This window comes from Bos taurus, chromosome 13 (genome assembly GCF_002263795.3).
Source record: "Bos taurus isolate L1 Dominette 01449 registration number 42190680 breed Hereford chromosome 13, ARS-UCD2.0, whole genome shotgun sequence".
In the NCBI taxonomy this organism is placed as follows: domain Eukaryota; kingdom Metazoa; phylum Chordata; class Mammalia; order Artiodactyla; family Bovidae; genus Bos; species Bos taurus.
In genome coordinates this window covers 33,129,448-33,147,619 of record NC_037340.1, presented here as the reverse complement: position 1 = coordinate 33,147,619, position 18,172 = coordinate 33,129,448, and the positions used below count along the sequence as shown (strand labels likewise).

General features: G+C 37.2%; 1 protein-coding gene across 2 annotated transcripts in view; it reads right to left on the bottom strand.

Annotated features, from left to right (window-relative positions):
• Positions 1-17,850, bottom strand: part of EPC1 (enhancer of polycomb homolog 1) — a 97,818-nt gene extending 79,968 nt beyond the window's left edge. The window contains exons 1-3 of one of the 2 annotated variants that reach the window (XM_015473993.3): positions 17,758-17,850; positions 17,592-17,646; positions 16,895-17,020 (exon numbers count right to left, since the gene is read on the bottom strand). In XM_015473993.3, coding sequence (XP_015329479.2) covers positions 16,895-16,897 — 3 coding nt within the window. In that variant the 5' untranslated portion in view covers positions 16,898-17,020; positions 17,592-17,646; positions 17,758-17,850. Of the gene's footprint in view, positions 1-16,894; positions 17,021-17,591 lie in introns of both variants that reach the window. The other variant, XM_059892686.1, reaches the window with a different exon arrangement.
• Positions 17,851-18,172: the final 322 nt, after the last annotated feature.

Genomic DNA, 18,172 nt, shown 5'->3' with positions numbered 1-18,172 from the left:
ATGTGAGTTTTTAAGGTTACTTTTAAAAGCAAAGAAGTTTTTAAGCTGTTACAGTTTTATAATCATCATCAATGAATTACAAAAATAATTCATGCTAAGCTATCTCATCTGTATTACATAGTTACTTATGAGCATTTTAATTTAGAAGCTGGAGGTTCTAATCCTGGCTTTGCCACCAACTAGCTGTGTGATCTTGATTTTAATCTCCCTGGACTTCAGTATCTTCAACTTTGAAAAGGAGGACTAAGACTTAATGATCCCTTCCAAAACTTACAACTCTCAAATTGGATGATTATCTCATTTCTATTGTTGGTTGGAAAAAATGAGGATACATGAAATTTTCTAAATGGAAAAAACTAACAAAAGAAAATTAGAGACACGAGATTTTTCGGAAACTATGTCTTCAGTGTTTCCTGACTATATATTTACACAGTCTAGAAGGCCCTTGAGAAGACTGAGAGCAAATAAAGTCCTAGAAGATATGCCTTACGGAGAGTAATTTCAGTGAGTGGGTCAAGATGCTATACTGTGGGATTTCCCTGGTGGTCCATTGGCTAAGACTCCACATTCCCAATGCAGGGTGCCTGGGTTCAGTTCCTAGTTGGGGAACTAGATCCCACATGCCATAGAAAAGAGTTTGTATGCTAACTAAAGATCCCGCATGCCGCAATTAAGACCCAGTTATATTATGTTATACTATATATGTTATACTATAATTAGTAATAACTGATAATCAAGCAAAAAGTTTTTAAAAGATGCTTAGTATAAGTAGTCTTGCCTTTGTTTTTAGTATAGTTGCTAAGTTGTAACCGACTCTTTGCCACCCCATGGACTGTAGCCCGCCAGACTCCTCTGTCCATGGGATTTCCCAAGCAAGAATACTGGAGTGGGTTGCTATTTCCTTTTCCAGGGGATCTCCCAACCCAGGAATGAAACCCACGTCTTCTACGTTGACAGGCAGGTTCTTTAGCAATGAGCCACCTGGGAAGCCCTAGTCTTGCACTGTATGTTCAAATGTGAGCTGAGAAATCCACGTAGCATACAAATAAAAAAAACTGAAATATAAAAACCATTAAAACTGAAAAATAAAGATTCATAATTAATATGAAAAAAAGATAACAAACTGAAACAAAAGCTAAAGCAGAAATGGTCAAAATAATTAAGTCTGGTAATGAAAGACTGTGTGGATCACAACAAACTTCTTAAAGAGATGGGAATACCAGACCACCTGACCTGCTTCTCAGAAACCTGTACGTAGGTCAAGAAGCAACAGTTAGAACAGGGCATGGAACAACAGACTGGTTCCAAATCAGGAAAGGAGTACGTTGAGACTGGAAATTATCATCCTGCTTATTTAACTTCTATGCAGAGTATATCATGCAAAATGCTGGGCTGGATGAAGCTCAAGCTGGAATCAAGATTGCAGGGAGAAATATCAATAACCTCAGATATGTAGATGACACCATTCTAATGGCAGAATGTGAAGAGGAACTAAAGAGCCTCTTGATGAAGGTGAAAGAGGAAAGTGAAAAAGCTGACTTAAAATGCAACATTCATAAAAGTAAGACCATGGTACTCAGGTTCCATCACTTCATGGCAAATAGATGGGGGTGGGGAAATGGAAAAAGTGATAGACTTTATTTTCTTGGGCTCCAAAATCCCTGCGGACAATGACTGCAGCCATGAAATTAAGACACTTGCTCCTTGGAAGAACTATGTCCAATCTAGACAGGATATTAAAAAGCAGAGACATCACTTTGCCTACAAAGATCCATATAGTGAAAGCTATAGTTTTTCCATTAGTCATGTACAGATGTGAGAGTTGGACCATGATGTGAGAGTTGGACCATAAAAAAGGCTGAGTGCAAAAGAATTGATGCTTTTGAACTCTGGTGCTAGAGAAGAATATTGAGAGTCCCTTGAACAGCGAGGTCAAACCAGTTCAATCCTAAATGAAATCATCCCTGACTATTCACTGGAAAGACATGCTGCAGCTGAAGCTCCAATACTTTGGCCACCTGATGCGAAGAGCTGACTCACTGGCAAAGACCCTGATGCTAGGAAAGATTGAGGGCCGGAGGAGAAGGGGGCAACAGAGTATGAGATGGTTGGATGGCATCACCAACTCAATGGACCTGAATTCGAGCAAACTCAAGGAGAAAGTGAAGGACAGGGAAGCCTGGTGTCCTGCAGTCCATGAGGTCGCAAAGAGTTGGACACCACAGAGCAACTGAACAACAAAATAAAAAATCTGCAACTAGGCTAATATTCTCACTGGAAAAGTGCAGACAATTTCTATGTAATAAACTAAAAAAACAACACAGTATTATTATCCAAGCACTGACAGAAAATACCAAATAGCAACAAGAAGAACAACAATAGTAACAATTTAACCAATTTAACAATTTGAAAAGTATGATGAAAGTACGAAGAGTACCTTTAAATCTTACATCAAAAAACTAGGTTATGTGTGAGGACCTCCCTGGTGGTTCCTTGACTAAGACGCTACGCTCCCAATGCAGGGGGTCCGGGTTTTCAATCCCTGGTCAGGGAACTAGATCCCATATGCTGCAGCTAAAGACCCAGTGTAGCCAAATGAATAAATAATTTTTTAAAAGATTAAAAAAAAAAGGTTATGTATGAGATGAATTGGGAAATTGGAATTGACATATCACACTCTGTATAAAACAGATAACTAATGAGAACCTGCTGTATATCACAGGGACCTCTACTCAGTGCTCTGTGGTGACCTAAATGGGAAGGCAATCCAAAAAAGAGGGATATTAAAAAAAAAAAAGAGGGGCAGAAGGAGAAGAGGGCATCAGAGGATGAGATGGCTGGACGGCATCACTGATGCAATGAACATGAACTTGGGCAAACTCCAGGAGATGGTGAGGGACAGGGAATTTGGCGTGCTGCGTTCCTGGGGTTGCAAAGAATTGGAACCAACTGGGTGACCGAACACCAACATGTGTATGTATAAGTGATTCACTTTGCTGTATAGCAGAAACTAATACAACACTGTAAAGCAACTATAATCAAAATGAAAAAAACAGGCTTTACATAGTATAAGTTTTTCTGACATTGTTTCATTTATTGGGCCCTATCTCCGTGCAAGCATTGTATTATGAACCATGGGAGACACAAAAGAAAAAAATGTTATTGCCCTTAATGAACTTAATTCCTATAAAAGCAAATAGGGTGGCATGTCTTGTGTGTGTATTCTGGAATATCCTGTTTTGAAAGGAACATTTAAAATAATTTTATATCATTTTATTTTCAGATTTACAAATGATTTGAATAAAATATACAGGAAATGTGTCATAAATTTACTTCACAAAGTAGTTTATTTTCATCTGTTTTCATGATACTTAACTAATTTTCAGGTTAACTATCTTAAACCAAAAGTTTATTCATCATTTCAGATTTTCCATAATAAAGTTGGAAATCAGTATTTAACAATCATGGAATAGTCAGCCATCAATTTATGTGGCTATTCATTTAAAAACTCTATAAATAACACATGCTGAAGAGGATGTAGAGAAAAGGGAACCCTCCTACACTGTTGGTGGGAAGGTAAGTTGGTGTAGCCACTGTTTGAGAACACTATGGAGGTTTCTCAAACACCTAAAAATAGGATTACCATATGATCCTGCAATCCCATTCCTGGGCATATATCCAGACAAAACTCTCATTCAAAAGAACACATGTAACCCTATGTTCATAGCAGCACTATCTACAATAGCCAGGATGTGGAAGCAACCTAAATGTCCATCAACAGAGGAATGGATAAAGAAGATGTGGTGAATATATGTACAATGGAATATTACTCAGCCATAAAAAAGAACAAAATGCCACGTGCAATGACATGGATGCAACTAGAGTTTCTCATACTAAGTCAGAAAGACAAATACCATATGCTATCACTTATATGTGGAATCTAAAATATGACAAATGAACCTATTTTTGCAATAGAAACATACGTAGAGAACAGAGTTGTGATTGCCAAGGGGGAGCAGATTGGCAGAAGGACGAAAGGAGAGTTTGGGTTTAGCAGATGTAGACTGTTTTATATAGAATGGATAAACAACAATACAATAGAATGGATAAACAACAATATAAAACAAATACACACTGTATAGCAGAGAACTATATTCAATATCCAATGATAAACCATAATGGAAAAGAATATTTGAAAAAGAATATATATATATATATATATATGGAATCACTTTGCTTTACAACATAAATTACCATTGTAAATCAACTATATTGTACTTCAATAAAAAATTTTGTTAAGTAATTTCTGTGGCTATTAAGATGACAAGTAAAAGGTGTTATGGCTGTATATGGAAAGAAGCATACATGACAAGGTGAACTGAGGGAGCGAAGAGCAGCACATGAAGGACCTACCCAGGGATCATGACCTAAATGCGTTCGATGGACAATGAGAGGATCGTGAAGGAACAGAGAGGGAGTGTTCCTCCCGCAGCGTGTGAAGCAGTGTGATGCCATCTTCCTCACACTCCTGAGAGAGAGAGGGATTCTCTGTTGAGTGCAATGGAGCATTTGCACTGGTAAATTCCAGAGCTGAAAAAGAATGTACCTGGAAATTCCAATTTTCCATTTTCTGGGGGGCCACGCCACATGGCATGTGGGATCATAGTTCCCTGACCAGGGATGGAACCCAAGCCCCCTGCACTGGTAGCACGGAATTTTAACCCCTGGCCCACTGGGGAAGTCCTTCCGATTTTCCATTCTTAATATCACCAACCATCAGAATTTTAAGAAAGGTTAGTATGAGGGAATTATGCCAGGAAAATCTTATGAAATTTAGTGTGGTTATTCTTGAATTTAAGATATACTAGAAAAAATAGTTTTTTAAATAAAATTTGTATAATCATGAAAATCCGAAATTTGAAATTCCACATATTTGGCATGTAAAATAGAATGTACATTAAAATTTCTATTCCTTATTTAACTCATTTTATTCACTAGTTCCTTTAATGTAGTATAGCTGAACAAGTACGCTTCCAAAAAAATGCAAAGCCTTAAAGAGTCTTATAAAGGCATGTTTCCAATTGAAATGTATACTTAAAAAAAATTATATATTTGGCTGTACCACATCTTACTTGCAGCACGTGGGATCTAGTTCCCTGACCAGGGATTCTTCAAACCCAGGCCTCCTGCATTGGGAGCACAGATCAATGCCCCTGGACCACCAGGGAAGTCCCCAAATGTATACTTTTACATTTTATACAAAATTCTGAGTTCTTACGCATTTGAAAGGAAATAATAATACAGAGATTCTTTACCAGCTGAGCTACAAAGGAAGCCCAAATAATATATAAACTGTCTATGTTTATGCTTTCAAATGAACAGCAATGTCATTCTGCCACTAGCCAGCCTGTTATTTTTCTTTTCTCTTTAAATTTCTATTCATTTGGGGGAAATGAACACTTATTATCAATAGAAGTAGCCTTATAAACTCACAGTTGTCAAGAAATAGTAAACAAGCAAATAAATCCCTTATGCGCTCTTTCAGCTCTTCAGTGCTCTTATGCTGCCCCCTGCCGCCCAGTGTCCACACTTCACTGAAAACTGTCCCAAACTTTCAACCTTTTTCACTCTTCCCATCAAAACTTAATCTGGTTAGAGATCTATACCACTGGAGTTTTCCTCTACCAGGCTAATGGGTAAACAGATGTCTATTAACAAAGAGGTAGTTCCTTCCTATTTATCCCATCACCATTTCCAGGGCACTTACGTTTTTGAACTGATGTCTGATGGGTAATGACCGACATCCTGATTCCCAAGTCCCTTCCCGCACCCCCCAGCCTCTAGCTCCCCCACATCACAGCTTACTCTCTGCCCACACTGGACTTCCAGCTGGTATTCCCAGTGCCACGGTGTTTTGTCTCCTCTTTGCTTGTGTTCTCACGACTTTCTTTACTTGAAAGTCTCCTCTCAATTTCTACCTGTTGAAAGCCCACCCACCTTCCAAGCTCTGGTCAAAAGTACTTGCTCCATGAAGTTTCCTCCAATTCCCAAATGCTTCTCTTCCGTTTTCCCTTTAATCGTTTCAGACTCTGTCCAATATAGTTGTTGTTTTAATGTAGTAGAATCTCAATAAGGATTTATTTAACGAGTGAAGAGCAGTTAACAGAGGAACCTTAATTCTTGGAGCAACTGACTTATCAACTTCATAAAGGACATGGGGAGGATGATGAGAGCCTCTCGAATACTGCAACAACTTTATACACCAGAGTGAGGTGAACGTTTTAATTTCCATCACAGAATGTAAGGGCAGTTCTGATCCCTGAAATCAGAGGTACCTGTGAAAAAATGAACTTAGTGCCTTTGTCATGTCAGGCATTACTCTAGGTGCTTTAAATGCAAATCTCATAGCAGTCAGGTGGGTAGGCAAGATCACTTTGATTCACAGAAGAGGAAACTGGGGGTCTGGACAATTAAGTAACTGTCTGAAGGTTATAGGCATAATAAAGAGCTGATGGAGGAATTCAGATCTGTCAAAGCTGGGTATTTAGGGACTTCCCCAGTGGGGAAGTGGTGATCCCGTGCGTGGTTAAGACTCTGTGCTTCCACTGCAGGGGGCATGGGTTCAATCCCTATTTGGGGAACTAAGATCCTGCATGCCCAGTGAAAACATAAGAAATGTGTATTTAAAATGTTCCTGTGATGTCTTCAACAGAAATGTGTATGGAGAGGCTTCTAGGGAGCTATCTGGAAGTTAAAAAAAAAAAACAAAAACAAAAAACTGTTAAAAGAATTGCCTTAGAAATTGTGACCACATAGACAAAAGCCAAGAGAAAGATTCAGTGTCAATTAATTATCTGTTAATATCTGCAAGAGCTGATTGTCTTACAAGGCATAACCTGAAGGACTGTAGTAGTCTGCCAAGTTCAAAGGTCTCTCGAGGACAGTTATATATATTCTAAAAGATTAAGAAATGCAGAATCCAAATACTTGTCAGTTGATGTAGCCACTTGTGTGGGGACCAACAATTCTAACTTGACTGAAAAAAAGGTAAAGATATGACAATATCTCAGGAAAATAGGCTTTGAGAATACTTTTTTTTTTTTTTTGATACAGTGAACATAAATAGGTTCATTATGTCACAGCGTCTCAGACAGGGATCTAATTGTGTTGTAATCAAAACCTGTGCTCATCAAGAAACTTCAGTAGACAAAAAAAATAAACTGGAGAAGGCAACACTCTAATTTTTTGGTAGGATATAACTCTTTTCTTAGTAGGTAAGAATCTTTTAACTTCATAAAGAATATTAGAATAAGAAAAGAAATGTTTTTAAATCGATGTAATTGTTGTTTCACAACATTTGGAGTAAGAGGTCAGCTTAGTACACTTTCAAATAGAATTCCTTTTTATATGCAGCATTGAAACATTAAAGAGAACTTAAGAATCACCATATTTAAAAGTTAAATGTATGAGGGGCTCCCCTAGTGATCCAGCAGTTAAGAATCTGCCTTCCAATGCAGGGGAGTTGGGTTCGATCCCTGGTTGGGGAACTAGGATCCCGCATGCTACAGGCAACTAAGCCCATGTGCTGCAACCAAGACACAGTGTAGCCAAATTTTTAAAAATAAATAAATAAACTTAAAAGTTAAATTTGTGAGATGGATAAGACCTTCTTAACTTCTTGAAAATGCCTGCTAAAGTACCAAAGTAAGCAATCGGATGTAGTAAAGGTAAAATGTATATAAAAAGTTGGGAGGTTTTTAATTAAATAATGCCATAAATGAGACCAAGTTTTAAAGGACCATGATATCTAAAATTTGCAAGATTTGTAAGGTAAATTTAAAAACATAAGGAAGAACTACCTTTGGGTATGTAACTTCAATACATTTCATATTATTTTTAAATAACTTGATTTCAGAATAGTCTTTCAATATACAAGACTTACTCTTGAGGGCATCAGGTAATTTATAATTGAAGAGTGGCAGCTGGACTGCTTTTCTTCCAGCTGAAGTTGGTATTCATTAAGCAGTCAGCGCATGTGGACAGAACTGGTTTAACTGTCCAATTATTCTTTCAATCTGAAATCTCCCTCTCTTCCTAGATGACTGTAGCTTTTGAAAGACTGAAATGAGAAGTAGCAACACTATCTACTGGTAGCCCCAATATCTGGTTTAGAGGCTTTGTTCCATAGGGTCACTCAACAATCCTCAACTCCAGCAGCATGTTAGAACCCCACGGAGAGTTTTTAGAAAATACTTATGCTCAGATTCCACCGAGATCAGCTAGAACTTCTGAGGATAGGGCACAGACATTTAATTTATAAGTTTTTGGGTGATTCTAAGTGCAGCCTCTTGATGAAAGTGACAGAGGAGAGTGAAAAAGTTGGCTTAAAGCTCAACATTCAGAAAACTAAGATCATGGCATCTGGTCCCATCGCTTCACGGGAAATAGATGGGGAAACAGTGGAAACAGTGTCAGACTTTATTTTTCTGGGCTCCAAAATCACTGCAGATGGTGACTACAGCCATGAAATTAAAAGACGCTTACTCCTTGGAAGGAAAGTTATGACCAACCTAGATAGCATATTCAAAAGCAGAGATATTACTTTGCCAACAAAGGTCTGTCTAGTCAAGGCTATGGTTTTTCCAGCAGTCGTGTATGGATGTGAGAGTTGGACTGCGAAGAAAGCTGAGCGCCGAAGAATTGATGCTTTTGAACTGTGGTGTTGGAGAAGACTCTTGAGAGTCCCTTGAACTGCAAGGAGATCCAACCCGTCCATCCTAAAGGAGACCAGTCCTGGGTGTTCATTGGAAGGAATGATGCTGAGGCTGAAACTCCAATACTTTGGCCACGTCATGCAAAGAGTTGACTCATTGGAAAAGACCCTGATGCTGGGAGGGATTGGGGGCAGGAGGAGAAGGGGACGACAGAGGATGAGATGGCTGGATGGCATCACTGACTCGATGCATGTGAGTTTGGGTGAACTCTGGGAGTTGGTGATGGACAGGGAGGCCTGCCACTGCTGAGTCGCTGCAATTCATGGGGTCGCAAAGAGTCGGACACGACTGAGTGACTGAACTGAAGTGCAGACAGTGTTAAGAAGCACTGGTCCACAGTGTGAGCCTACTGTGGTGTGAAGTTCCAATAGAATTTTCTGCAATTGTGGACACTGCTATAGACTGAATGTTTATATCCCCCAGCCTGCAAATGCATACACTGAAATCCTAGTCCCAGATGTGATGGTATTTGGAGGTGGGTTTTTTTGGGGGTGATTAGGTCATGAGGGTGGAGCCCTCATGAAAGGGATTAGCACCCTTGCCTGCCGTCTATGGGGTCGCACAGAGTCAGACATGACTGAAGCGACTTAGCAGCAGCAGCAGTAAGAGATCCTAGAGAGCTCCCTTACGCCATCCACTGTGTGAAGACACAGCTACAAACCAAGAAGTGGACCTTCACTAGACACAGAATTTGCTGGTATCTTGATCTTGGTGAAGAATCCACCTACAATGCAGGAGATCTGTGTTTGATCCCTGAGTCAGGAAGATTCCCTGGAGAAGGGAATGGCTACATACTCCAGTATTTTTGCCTGGAGAATTCCATGGACAGAGGAGCCTGGTGGGCTGCAGTCCATGGGGTTGCAAAGAGTCAGACACGACTGAGCAACTAACACTTTTTATTTTCACTTGATCTTAGATTTCCTAGCTTCTAGAACTGTGAGAAATAAATTTCTGTTGTGTATAAGCCACCCAGTTTATGGTATTCTGTTACAGCAACCTGAACAACTAAGAAGCCTTCCACAAATTAGTTGTCCAATATGGTAACCAACAGCCAGGTGTAGCTACTGAATGTTTCATTTTAATTAATTCCAATTTAAACTTACATAGCCACAAATGGCTAGTGACTGCCATCCTGGACAGCACAGTTCTGGCAGATTTAGACCATTTTAAATGACCTGAGTCTATTATTACCTAGGTGCCGAGTGATGTTTTATGATATGGCTGAAAACAGCCCAGACCTGCCTCTTCGAGTACTTCATTCCAGCTTCTTGATGGGGTTTCCACTGGATGAAAGGATAACTCAATGCTTATTCAGGCTTCTGAGAATGCTAAGGACATTGAATTCACTGATTTTTTTTTTTTTTACTGATTTATGTTGGAGGTTTGTTTCTTGGACTTTATACTTTAGTGAAAAATGAGCAAAAGCTTTCAGACTTAAATTTTTTAAGTCTCAAAGCAGTGAAGCAATTAAACTCTTGGCTCCTTGGCACTTGAGAGTGTTTTTCAGTTGGAGGTTGTGACCTGTCTTAGGAGGATGGAGAGTTTCCAGTGGATTGGGGCAGTAGCCTGAGTTTCAGAGCTAAATATAGGTCACTGGCATGATGGCCTCTTTTTCCTAGTCTCATCAAAACCATGTCATTTTAATGAACATGGGGCTTTAGTGGGTGGTGGGATAAAATCTTGAGAAAACCCAGCAAGATGATGAGATACAGAAGTCTTTTTCATATGTAACTTGCTACTGAGCACAACTCAGTTCTATTTTTACTTGCTTTTAAAAATAATTTGTAAATTATAGATTACTATTTAAAAAAAAACACAAATATGAGTTGCTGGAAAAATAATCTCAAATGTGATGCTCATGCTGAAACATAAGATGTAGTCATTGCTCTACTCTCAAGGAGGCTATCCTGACCACCTATTCAATCCTGCACATGTATTTACTCATATATTGCCAATTATTAATTTATATCCTTTAAAGTTTGGCATATTTCAAATCCAAAACATTTTCCATGGCAGGTACCCTCTGATTCTCTAGAGCAAAGTCTCAAAGGGTGATCCTCTGACCAGCAGCATCTAGCAGCTTCAACTTCTTAGGCCCCACCCCAGACCCACTGATCCAGGAACTTGAGGTGTGGGCCCAGCCACCTGTATGTTAGGTGGTACACACTCAAGTTTGAGGTCCACTGATCTAGGCTACATTGAATCCCCCAAAAATGTCCCAGAGGGGTAAACTTCCCTATATCCCAAGGATGGAAAAGGTGGAAACATCTTGTACGTAAATGTACCTTGTAAGTTATGAAACAGAAGCCAATATTCTGTTTTGACCTAGTGTTATGAATCATGAATTTACTCACTTCAACAAAGCTTTCCTGCATCTTTACTCTCTGATCTTTTTTTTTTCTTTTCCTGATAGAATTGCAACTTCTTTTTTTTTTTATTTTAGAAATGTAACTTCTAAAAGAATTTCGGGGCTGCTCCTGAAGAGATGATATATGGTGCATGTATCTTCAGCAAATCTGACATACAAAAATTCAGATGTGTACAACTGATAATGTAGGTAAGCATTGCTCATGTCAAGAAAAGATTATTAGACTTATAAATTATTCACCAGAGGACTCATTTAAATAGGAATATCATACAGTTTATTTAAAATATGCCAATCTGGGGACTTCCCTGCTGTTCCACGGGCTGAAACTCTGTGCTCCCAATGCAGGAGGTCCAGGTTGAGTCCCTGGTCAGGGAGTTAAATCCTATATGCCACAACTAGGACCTGGCACAACCAGATAATAAATAAATATTTACTATATGCCAATCTACAGAAGATAAATTTAGAAATATCCAATGTGACGGTTAGAAGTCCGGTTCTGATTTCAGACTTCCCGGGTTCAAACTCCGGCTTTTTCATTAACTGTAACCTGGGCCAAACCTCTCTAAGCTTAGTTTGCTCATTTATAAAATGGGTATAATAATTATTCTATCTCCAAAGTTTGAGGATTTAAGGAGCTATTTAATACAGGTAGCATTTATCCTAAAGGCTGGAACATAGAAAGCTCTCATTAAATGCTTATTTTTCTAAATTAGCAGCATCCATGACCAGTCTGGTTTCTATGAAAACAGGTTTTATCACTGAAGAATGTTTTTACAAAGCAGTTAAAGTTTACACAAAGCAAATGGGAGCTAGCCACACTGAGTACTGGAAACTAGGCAGGTATTCACCTTTTTAAGAGCTCCTCCCCAGCTAAACCAATTAGGGTAACTTCAATCTCCCAGAGACAGGGTTTAGGCATGAGCATTTCCTACAAACCTGGTCAAAGAAATGTAAGAAGCAGTTTGCTGTGGGCCTCTGGGAAAGAATTTTTTCCCTTCTAAGAAGATGCTTAAGAGAAACTCTGGAAATTGTAGTATCAGGATATGATGCTTGGAGATGCAGCAGCCATCTTGTGACTATGAGGAAAGACACTGCTGACATTATGGCAATGTAAAAGAATGGAAACCAGCAAGGAACTTGATAACATTGTTGAGTTATGGAACCAGACTAGAAATGGCCTGACTCTTCATTATTAATTTAGTTGAAATAAAGGGTCCTCATTTTTTTTACACAGGATCCTATGTTAGTACAAAAGCAAACTATATGATATAATACATTTAGATAGTATTTTAATTGGCTGTATGATAAAATAATTTGCTGACTTCATTCTGGAGGTCATCTTAAAGCACACACAGAGAATTCTTAACGAATAGTTCCTTCCCTTCCAATTCATCTGTATATAACTGCAGTCTTACTTTCCTGGCTCCATATCTGATGTGCTTCACTAATTAACCATTAACTACATGTTTAATTATATTACCTTCCTAAATTAAAATACAAATGGTTATTATAAAAATGTTTGTCATGTAAATACCCTTAGAACTATTTCAGACAATTAAAAAAAATGTTTTTATTCTAATGTAATCCTTTAACACTGAAATTGTATTTCCCTGCTTCATTTCATAATTGTTATAGACATTGACATTTATTTCATGAGAATGAGAGCAAAATGTACAAAATGAGGCTTTACACATTAAAGAAAAAAAAGTTTTCATTAAATGGACCTGACAAGGACACACCCAAAATTCCTACTACCAGAATGATCCTCTCCTCTTCTCAAGCAAATTACTTAATGTTTTATTTTTCACTTTGCAGTAGTAATTTGCATTAGCTAACCATCTATGTATACAGCATCTATTAGGGCTATATCTAAAATCTGAGGGCTATTTTCCCTTCAATGTCCCAAATAATGGTCCTTCAATAGAAGAACAGAAGGACACTTGTTAAACCCTATATAGATTTCTTTTTTTAAAAAAGCTTTACCCCAGAAATATTATTTCGCCCTTATTCTCAGATGGGGACCTCCCACATCTAAGATCTTAGATTTAAGAATTTTTAAAATGTTGAACCATACTGGACTGTAAACTCCCTGAGGGCAGGAATCCTTGCCTCTTTGTCTTAATACTATATCCCAGCATTTTAGCATAGTAGCATGTAATAGGAGGAAAATATAAAACAAACCCCTAAATAGAAATAAATGTTGAATAAATCAAGTATAAAGGCCATTCCTTTCATCTTTTTCTTAAAGAAATCATTATCTTTGTTTTCCTTCCCTTTAGAGTTTCCATTTGAGAATCTTTTCGGAAAGATAAAAAACAAAGTCATAACACAAACACCCATTTGATCTCTTGTCTTCCCCTGTCTTTTCCTTTGCAAAACATGTAATGATATGTCTAAGAAAAAGAAGAGGTAAGCACACACAAAAAGAGGGTGGAATTAGAAATAGATACAATTTCAAGTCTGTCTTCCACTTGGTTTCCAGAGAGCAAAATTTTTAGCTAATTTTCCTTCTCCTAAAAAAGTTTATTCCATGTTATATTAGATTGGTTCTGGCTAATGTTTTCAGCATTTTATGATGTCATCTTTATATCACTGTAAATGTTTCTTCTCTTTGTTACTGCATTTTTCCTAATAGGTTTGCTGACCTGAAAATTTTCCCAATCTTTAGCAACACTAATGAATACAAATGAATAAATTAGGAAATCATGTGGGTTCACTAAATTAAGTCTTAATAAAATGTTCAGTTTATTTCCATTATTGACCAAACTCATAGTTTCAAGTTCATATTTAGGAGGTTTATTGTTTAGAATTTGATTTACACATCTTCTGTTTCTTTGGCATCATTTATTTCTTTTTTCTGCAAACTGGTTTTTGGCCATTTCGCTACTCATTGACCCCTCCCCTCCATCAGAGGGATGAAGCAGGGTGAGAAAAAATGATAACGATATTTTAACATAGTCAATGTTGCTCCTTACTACTGTCTCTGATAAAAAGGTGTGCCAGAAAAAAATAAGTGTGTAATTGTTGACTGAAATAACATTTCAAGATTAAAAAAAAATTCTTTATTGTTCATGATCTAGCAACTGTTACTATGAAAAACTGAGTTAGTTCCCTACATACTACATTTAATAAATAAGATTTTTCAGGATAAAACATAGTTTATTATAATCATTCTAATCATAATCTCACCAAACTCATAAACTAAATGCCTACAAAATGTTGTCAATAAAAAAATGTCTGAAGAATCAAGAGTGAAAATGAAGCACAAGGTGGATTTAAAAATGGAGAATAATATAAAACAATGAATTGTTTTGGCCTCACAGATTTAAACCTTATTTAGTGATGTAAGAGTCATAGATAGAAGAATATCTTTAACATAAATATCTATGGAAGATTTTAAAAAGTGAAGATGCAACTATAATGGTTATTCATAATCAATGATGTAATAGTCGATGATATAGGAGAACAAAGAACATTGCATAGCTACATATGGACTTCACAGAATCAGTTTGTTTTTAAAAGGGGGGCTTCATTAGACAAATATTTTTAGTTTTCACAAATTCAATGAACAAAGTCACCAGCTGAATAACAGAATATTTTAGCAATAAACATATTGGGAAGTATATTTTATTCAGTAGATTAACTTCAGAGAACTAAACTCTCCAGCACAATCAGAGGGTTAGAGAATATATTTACACCTGCAGTATTTCACTCTATAAATAATCTATAATGTCAAAACCAATCTTGATGGGAAGATTGAAATTTTATGATGAGATAAAATGTTACAGTGAATGTTTTCAAATTTTTATAGCAGAGTATAAACAAAATATAGGCAAAATTTATAATTATTTTTTAAGTTCAAGGAAAGGATTCAACACTGATAAGTAAATATGAGACAAAAAAATCAGAAATACTATTCCTAGTCATTTTCACACATTCTTTTACTTGAAAATTTTAATGATTAGTGAAATGAGCACTTACATATTTCAAAGTGAAAAAAAGATACTTTATAACTTCAAAAATGTTTACTCTCTAAAGAAATCATCTATTCAATCATATGAAAAGGTGGTCTAGGATACTATCTCATTTGTTTTTGTTTTACTTAGCAAAATAATTTGTTTTACGGTACAATTGCTGATTTTTTTCCTATGTTCTTTTTCAACTAAGGACATACTTACTATCTTCATAAATATCTAAAAATTTCACAGAGAACAGTAAAAACTATGTCATATCATAATACACATTTTTGTTCTTAGGAGGCTTTGGGCCTAAAATCTTATATTCTCTAATCAGATAACTCTTAACAAGAACAAAGATGGAAAAGATTTACCCTGCACTTAGATATATGAATACCAATATTTTAAAAGTTAAAAGCAGTTGTATCCATATTCTTAAAAAATTATCTCAATCTAAAATATTTGCTCAAGGATATACATAAATTCAACTGAAGTATCACTTCAAAATAAAACAAACAACAATGTAAGCATTATTATACGTCAAACTCCTAGAAAATCCCCAGGAGAAACTTAGAATAGTTATTTAAGAAATCCCTAGGTTCAAAATGAAATTCAACTTTTACAACATTCAGTGAACTAAAACTCAAAACATTTTGTTAAATTAAAGACGTTGGATGGATGATATTGTAATAGAAGAAAAATACAAAATGTTCCTGAGGAAAGAAAAGATAAACAGACAGCTTATTACTGAAAAAAATTGTGATCTAGAGATGATCAGATCAGATAATACACAACTGCAAACTGCACACTTGGCCTGCTGCTCCCTGACGGGTTATGACGACGTGTCTCTTCTCACCCATAGTTCACAGTTCACAGAAAACAGTAAAACAATACAACTGAATAATTCCCTTCGACCAAATCAAACTTTCTTTAAGGAAATAAAGAGAGAAGATAATAGATCAAATGTTGCCCCACCTCTTTTTTTTTTTTTCCTCCTTTTTTCTTTTAGTGAAACTGACATAAATTGTTGAGGAGAGCTACAGCGCCACCAACACAGATCAATGCAAAACAAAAAAGATCTCCCACCGTGTGCAAATAGAAAAAAAAAAAAAAAAAACTAGAAAAATGCCAAAAATTACAAAATGTCTCCCAAATGTTACCTTTCTGGAGAAAAACAAGCTAGATCTGCAAAGATTATCTAATGAGGAGCCTCAGGGAACTACTAACATGGAATACAAGTTTAGATCTGATCAGCAAATAAAAGATCCACTATTTAGTAACAGCCATAACTTAATATAAACCCGGTTATGTCAATCTCCACCTTCATTATACCAAGGGCAGCTTTTCTGTAGTTTGTATCTAAGCAATCCATCAAGAAAACTACAATAGGCCCATTTCACACCAAACCAAACTACATCTATAGTTTGCCTGCTGATCATTTAGTCCTGGACAAATTAGGTAATACATAATTTTTATAAAGAGGATATGCACATATTTGGCATTACCAACATTGCTGGCACAAAACAAGTCCATCTTGAGATAGCTGAGTTCCCTTTAGCTCATTGTAATTAAAGTATAATTTATAAATATTTTGCTTTAATCATGAGGTTAAAAAAAATTTTTTTTTCTTTTGGTAAAAATTAACCAGATAAGATTAGGTGGAAATGTGCAGAGATCAAAGCTAAAGAAAAACACCAAGACTGGTTTTGTGAGAAGAAACACAATGAAAATCCTTTTTTAGCTGGCGGCTCAGTCAAAGATGTAATGGCATAAATGTTGTAAAATGACAAACTTACCATTAGTGGAGGCAAAGAAGAAGCCAGTTCTGGAAAAAGAATTGTAACAATATAGGCTGGATACTTGTGTCCCTAGAAACAACAGCCTCCAGGCAGCGTATGGATCTTCCAACATCTTTAAAATATCTGGTAAAGAAAAAGTCAGACTTTCTTCCATTATCGGTGGCTGCATGGGGTGGCTTCCCCAGGATCTGTGGGCGTTTGGGAAAAAAATCGGAGAAATATCCACGAAGATTAAAAGCAGAGGAGGCAGCGGCAGCCAGAAGACTCTGGGGTTAACAACTTTGCGATGGCAAGCAGGCGGGCTCTGATTGGCTGGGCGGCCAGCGTCCCTACAGTCTGCACTATCCCCCGCTCCCCCCGCCTCCTGCAGCTCGGAAAAAAATGCAGTGTGAGTGCCATTTTACACTGGGCTTTTAAAAACACAGCCACCCAAACGACAAAGTCTGAAGCTCGCTACCAAGTGACACTGCAAAACAATAGCGCCCACGACTGCCCGCGCTAGCTCGAGAAAATGCCCCCTTTGATGTCTCCAGCCACATTCTTTATTTCTTGCAATTTTTTTTTTAAGGACGAGCACGCTTTTCTTAAGCAGCTTGTCATTCACCAACGTCGTGGTCTCCTTTGGATACCAGCGTGGCCAGTGAAAAATGATCCCCATCAAAACATTTTTTTAAATTGAACATCCCAAAGGTACCTAGAGAAGCCTTGCACCGAATTCACGTCGTCTCCAGGTCAGGGAGCGTTCACTCCTTGAAAAAAAAAAAATTAGAATGGGTTAGCACTACTACTTCCTCTTGTGCAGAAAATACAAATAAAATAATGATTTTAGCGGCTACGTTACAAGCAGTAGGCATGAGTACTTTTTTCTCCTTCTTAAAAAATTGTTTCAGAAACCTTTGCTGACTGATAGAATCCTACCAGCCTGCCTTACAAACAAAATGGCTGTGGTACTGAGTTTTTTTGGATCCTCCCACTGTGGCTCCTCCAGGCCTCCAGGAAGTGGTAAAAATCCAAAATAAATACAGTACTAAAAGTACATTGTCCAGGCTGAACTCGGGTGAAGCCTTGGATGGGGGGATATCTTTAAAATGTGCTGCTTTTTATTAGTTTTTTTTTTTTTAATTGTTTTGAAAAGAACATCAATCTCTAGAGATTTACTTGACTGTAATTTGAACTTCCTGTTTTACATATTTATAAGGTCTTTCACCTATCTTGGCAGGCTTTCAAATTAAGTGGGCTGGGAAATTTGATGCTCTGTGTCTAGTTGTGAGCTGA